Genomic DNA, 6,584 nt, shown 5'->3' on the forward strand with positions numbered 1-6,584 from the left:
TTATAAATATATAAAAATTAATATATATTCCAAATAAGATATTTTTGTTCTTTCACGACAATAACAACAAAAAGAGAACATAGAGGAAGTGAGGATCACAGCTTTTGTGCCTCTTCTTAATACATCAATACTGACATGCATGCATGCATGTATATATATATATATAAGAGCATAACAAAACTTAGATTTCACTACTTTTGTGATTATTCTATAATTAGTACAACCATTAATACTAGTAGGTAAGCAGCATAATAATGGGGTTCATTGTTGTTTAATGTTGGTGCATGATGACATGCCAGAAGTCCATTGATCATCTTCATTAATTCAGATTCTGATTTTTCATCCTGCAATATTAATTAAACACAAAAATATATAAGATAATTAGCCATAAAATAAAAAATAATAATGAGATATTTCCAGCTTGTTTGATATATATATATATATATATATATATATATTCTTGTTAGAACTCCATGCAAATGATTGGAAATTATGTAAATGGGCCCCTACATATATACTTTTCTTAATAAAGGTCACTGTTCTTTCTCTTCATAAGGGGAATAAGGATTATTATTCGAGGATTGAAGATTTAATATCAAACCTAAGTACCAAGTTTAGGGACTAAAAGTTATATTAACCCATTTTAAAAGGGTTATGCACATGAAATCAAATAAATTGCAAGTATAGGGAAAAGTAGAATCAATGAAAAGTTAGATGGTCAGACATGAGGAACAGCAATGAAACAAGGTTGATTAAAACATGTCAAATGTGTATATATATATATATATATATATATATATAATTCACTCCGTTTTGAGACCATAACTGGTGTTAGTGTTACCTCGGGTCTTGCTGCCACCAGTGGTCCTATAGTTAGGGAATGGCACTTTGCCTGACTCAATTTGCTTCACATCTTTCACAAGCAGTTCATAGTGCCTCTTCACTTCCTCCGCGGTTTTCCCTCCGACAGCCTTGGCAACATTGTACCAACGGTCAGGTGTGTCCTTGTCATAAACAGCCAAAGCTTTTTCAAAATCTTTGTTTTGTTTGGCTGTCCATGAACTAGAACCTTGGGACGACATTGAGCTTGATGCCATAATATAAAAGCTAATAATATGATATTCACTAAGGGGATGATGATGATGATGGTGATGATGGTATGAGCAAAAGAGTTGGCAATGGCTGATATTTATAGAGGTAGTGAAGGGGGTGGTGAGGTGAGGGGTATATGGACAATTGGCTTAGAAATTTTGGACACCATGTTGTAAGAATTTTAAGTGATTTGTCTCCCTAAGAACCACAAAATTGTAAAAAAAGATGATGAAGAAGAGGAAATGTATGAGAATCAGTATCTACTAAGTCTAAGCACCTAAATTTTGATGAATAATGTATTAACAGTCAAAAAAAACAAAAAAGCCTTGTTTTATTCTTTTTGAGTTGATAATCATGTCAAGTTCTATGAACTGATTGATTTGAGGGATAATCTTTTGGGGGGAGTTTGGAAATATCTATTTCATCTACAACAAAAGTTATTTTAGTTGACTATACAGTATTAGAAGATATATGCCTTCCAATGCATGATGATGGAAAATCAAAACCCAAATAATGGGAAAAGTTTTGTTTCTTTAAGCTTATAAACAGGGGTAAAACATCATTTAGTCCCCGAATTTAGTAATTCTTCTCTATTTGATTCATGAACTTTTTTTTAGTTAACATTAGTCCCAACATTTGACAACATTTCTCAATTTTGGTCCATGCAATGACGTGGTATTAAAAAAAATTGTTAGGAAAAAAAAGTATAGGGCTAAGTTAGAAAAAACTACCAAATTCAGGTACTAAATGTTCCCTTATCCCTTATAAATATGTTGCTTGAACTATTCATTTTATTTCAAATATCCATGTATGAGCTATTGAGCTCGTAATATTTATCACTTTATTTAAATGAATTTTTATATTTTATGTACACTTAAATAAATTTTTAACATACTTTATTAATGTATACCGAATTAACTGGTAAAGAATATGCAAAATATTAAGTTTACGTGACTCAACTCAAGATTTAATCAAGCCCAACATGGCTACTAGACACTACACACTAGAGATCTTAGACCCTAAAATATCTTATTAGCTTGTATTCAAATACACCTTTTAGCTTCTTTTTTTTTCATATATATAACTCCTAAATTACCCATAAATTCCTCCCAACTCTTAAATTAAAAAAAAAAAAAGCACTTAAACATATAACTACCAATTTGCAGTTAACATCCTGTCAGCACCTTTTAGCCTTTTAATTTATGCTCAATTAAGCCTCTAACCTTTTAGGCTTTTTAATAGACATGTGATTTATTAGTAAAGTTTTGGACTCTTTAGTTTTAATGATACTCTTTCTTACAATTTGGGGGCTGTTTGATTTCCTGGAAAAATGATGTGTCTAATTTTCCTTGTTGAATTGAAAATCGAAAACCCATTTTTCCCCGTGATTGTTTTTGGAGAAAACAAAAACATTACATGTTTTTCAAGATCAATGAGTTCATTACAAGGGAAAGTGAAAACTGCACATCTTGTTAATTTATTGCACTTGTTTAAAGACATGCAAATGACAAAAAAAAACACACACACAGAGATCATAGCATCAACATAACAGTACATTGGTAAATTATTGTATGGTCCTAAAATGTACAGAACACCTCAAAAGCTGTTACCAGATAAAAATAAAACAGAACACTGCTGTATATGAAAAAAAGATTTAGATGTTCTTCAATTTTATTGCCTTGTAGTACAGTAATTATTGTTGTTTTTAATGGAAATTTGATTTGAACTATTTGCCCTTATTTTGATTTCTTTTTCTTTTAGGATGGTCCATATCCTTTGTTACTTTGTACCTCCCTCCAAAGATCCATAACCATACCTGAACTGACTTCAGGTCTACAATACCAAATATTGTTCAAAAATTGAGCAAACTAGTCCCTATTCATTACATTAAAGATTAAACTGGTTTTTTTTATTAAAAATTAAGATACACTTGACACGCCATGTGTAACTATTTGGTTATTCTGTCAGCCACTGAAATGGATAAAACTTTTAATAGAAATGACTAGTTTACTATTTAATCTAATGTAATCTATTCTCTAATATAAAGAATTTTACGAAACTTATACCCAGTAATTTGGTATCTGCAACAAGTATGCATTCACAAGGAGTCTTAGACTGTTCAAAATCCATATCAGTTTATTTACTTACAGTCGGATTAACAGACCATTTCTCTGTACATAACTCCGAACAAAAGCGATTCATCATCCAAACTGCGTAAACAATTTGCATGAACCCTTAGATTCCGTCTTTAGAAAACGCGATGGACGACATTTTCGAAGCAATTTCGAGGAAGAAAAGAAGCTAAATATCTTGTTTGGAATAACAAGTCAAAATCCACAAAGACAGCATCAAAATTGGTAGGACGGCGGAGTGATACCATGGTACTGTTTTTAGCCTATGCAAGTTGAGTATATAGTTGAGCCCCAACCTATAGGGACCTTACTATGCCATCACTAAATATCCTGCAACTAGACCCTCACTGTAAAGTCCGCCTAATTTCGATTTTAAGATTCATAATCGACGACGATTCCTTCGTGATGCTGGTCTGATCCATCGACGGGGCAAAGAGCTCGGTTTTTTTTTTCTGGGATTTTTTTCAATGTGATAGCACATTATTCTTTTAATGATTTACCCTATACCAACCAGCACTTGTTCACACAATAAGGTAATGGCCAGCTAGTGCTCAAGTTGCAAAGGGTTCTCACATTCACATAAAATGGGGGGCTCACAGTGATGATTGCTTGAAAGTTACTCCCTACAACTTTCATGGAATATTTATCATTCTTTGGCTAAGTGGTCCTTTTAGTCCAATTCTGTTTTTGCCCTTTTTTGCAATGATTTTGTTAATCATTTCAAGCCTTTCAAATTTGGTAAACTGCATCCACGGAGGACCACGGTGGTTGAATTATTAGTAAATTTATATTTTAGTCACTTAACTTTAAAAAATTACAAAATGATTATTGAACTGTTCAAAAATTTTTATTTAAGTTACTGGGTTATTATTATTATTTTTTTAAGAAAAGACCGGCTAGTAATCTCCAAGCAACAATTCAATGATCAATACTGTGAATCGATACCCATCGATGAGTTGAAGAACGTACCTTAGTTCCAAGTCGATCTGACGGCCAATGTCGAATATTAGAGAAGAAAGTTGTTTGAGTTTTAGTTTGCAAATTCGTAACGTTCAAAGTTATTTTATGAAAAAAAAATGAACTGTAGAAGAGAAGGGGAATGAGAGTTTTTAATTGTTGCAGACGGTGTGAACAGAGAAGGTTATAAAGTAACAATTTTAACAACCCGGTGATTTAAATAAAAACTTTTGAGTTTTGAATTGTTTATTAACCATTTTATAACTTTTTGAAATTGAATAACCAAAATGCAAACTTAATCACCTTGGGTGTCATTCACCCGAAAAAATCCATTGGTTTTTTTTTTGTGCTTTTTTTAAGTGGGATATTTTTTGGTTATATTAAAATTATTCGGATCAAAGAATTTATAAGAAGTGTTTGTAGCTTTGTTTGTGTAAATTACGATATTATTATAATATTTAGCCTTTAAATTTTGTTAATTACGTTCATTTTAGTATCTATACTTTTTTTTTCAATTCACTTTGGTAGATAAAAATTTGATAATTCTTCTTATTTTGATATGAATTTAGATTCCGTTAAAGTATTAAATTATCATACTTTTAAAGAATATAAGTTTAGATACTAAAATAACTTAATTACTAAGTTCAGACGTTAAAATGGATTAAAGAAACTGTACATGTTTCAAAACTTAATTATTAAATTCAAAGACCCCAAATTATAATTATTGTGGGGAATTTTTTTTATTGGTGCAAAAGTTACAACTTACTTTGAATATATATAGCTTAGACTCGTGATAAGCGCTAAAATTAACATATTTTAATCTCGTTTTTAATGTATTTTTAGGAGATTATTCGATGTTAATTGTGAATTTTATGCTCCTAATCCTTTAAATTCACGTTTTTTATACTTAATAGAGCATTTGGAAGCAAAAGAAGTGAAAAACGAGCGAAAATTAAGAAATTGGAGCAAGCTACAAGAGCCACACGAGATGACTCATTCCACATGGCCTTTTAAGCGATTTCTTTCCTAGGTATTATTTCGTTTCTTGGTTGTTAATCGATTATTTTCCTGAATTGTTCTTTGTCGTGTTCATTAGTTAAATAATTTAGTTAATTTTAGTTTTTAAATCAATCACTCAAATTATTCGGTTAAATAATAGAAATACAATAATTACTAATACTCTTAGTCTTTGTGGGAACGATATATTTTTTCACTGTAATTATACTATTAATTAATAGATGCATTTGCATTAGTCAAATTTTTAATTAATTTCGTAGATATCAACTCAAGTGAGAAGAATAAAATTAATGCCTTTTATGGGTTTTTTTCCTTTTCAATTCAATCTTTGAACAAAGTAAAATTTGGGAGAATGGAATAATTTTTTTCCCAATTGGTTGAATTATTTTATTTGCAAAGGGAAGGCCTAGAAAGGGGGGTGAAAACAAAAGGTATAGGGGTATATAGGAGGGAATATGCAAAGGCAAATGGCAATAATTGTATGAATATGACTTGGGCATTCCCGGATTTAAATTGCAATAGTTGAAGTGTTTTTTTTTTAAATTATCGTAACGAATATTACAAATCGTAAAATTATTATTGTTTTTTTAATATTAATCTTATTATAAGTTCTTATCATATTTGTTTTTTTTATATATAATGTTTAGAACTACTCATAACTCTTCCTCAACCCTAAATAGGAGGATAATGAGCTTTACCACACTCGAGCCCACGACCTCCTACATTAACAATAATACCGATACCAATCGAATTAAGACTCAATCGGTAAAATCAATATTGTTAGATTACGTTAGGGTTGTTATATAAATTCATATCACAAATTAAGTATATTTTGGGTACAATTGGACTGATTTTTTTTTTATTTTTTTGTTGTGATTCCCATTTCTAAGGAAAGAAGCATTGAAAAGTTAGTAGATACATGTATATATGTGGCTTATATAAAATGTAAAAGATGTGATGTAGCAAGAGGACACGAGCCCATGCAAATTGCAAATAGATAATGGATAAAATAATGAGATTATTTGGAGATTTTAACCCTAAATTCTTATATTTGTTCATAATTTTTTATAGAAATTATGGGCGGAATTAAAAATCCGTAAAAGTATAAGGAGATTTCTATATAAGAAATCATATCGCATTTTATTTTCTTTACTTAAAAATAAGTGAATTAATCAATATCGTTAAATCAAAAAGTAAATTGATCATTCTATTAAAAATTTCATTCATTTCTATTGTTAAAAATTATTTCTCGTACGTCAACAATAAGATGCACGTTATACCATGTCAATTTTAACACTATGGTGAAGTTTTTAATAAAAAAGATTATATTGCTCTCTGATCTTACATATAAAGATTAATTTGTTTATTTTTTTAGTAGAGAAATTA

The 6,584-nt window shown here is 30.0% G+C and overlaps 1 protein-coding gene across 1 annotated transcript; it reads right to left on the reverse strand.

Annotated features, from left to right (window-relative positions):
- Positions 1-1,157, reverse strand: LOC108474933 (protein RADIALIS-like 1). The gene is made up of 2 exons (XM_017776964.2): positions 842-1,157; positions 1-344 (listed from the first exon to the last, which is right to left on the reverse strand). The coding sequence occupies exons 1-2, from the start codon at positions 1,095-1,097 to the stop codon at positions 340-342; spliced, it is 261 nt and encodes an 86-aa protein (XP_017632453.2). The 5' UTR covers positions 1,098-1,157; the 3' UTR covers positions 1-339.
- Positions 1,158-6,584: the final 5,427 nt, after the last annotated feature.

Source organism: Gossypium arboreum, chromosome 3, assembly GCF_025698485.1.
Source record: "Gossypium arboreum isolate Shixiya-1 chromosome 3, ASM2569848v2, whole genome shotgun sequence".
NCBI lineage: Eukaryota > Viridiplantae > Streptophyta > Magnoliopsida > Malvales > Malvaceae > Gossypium > Gossypium arboreum.

Excerpts from the sequence above, each read along its gene's own strand:
- LOC108474933 (XM_017776964.2), bottom strand. The coding sequence starts at position 1,097 with ATGGCATCAAGCTCAATGTCGTCCCAAGGTTCTAGTTCATGGACAGCC.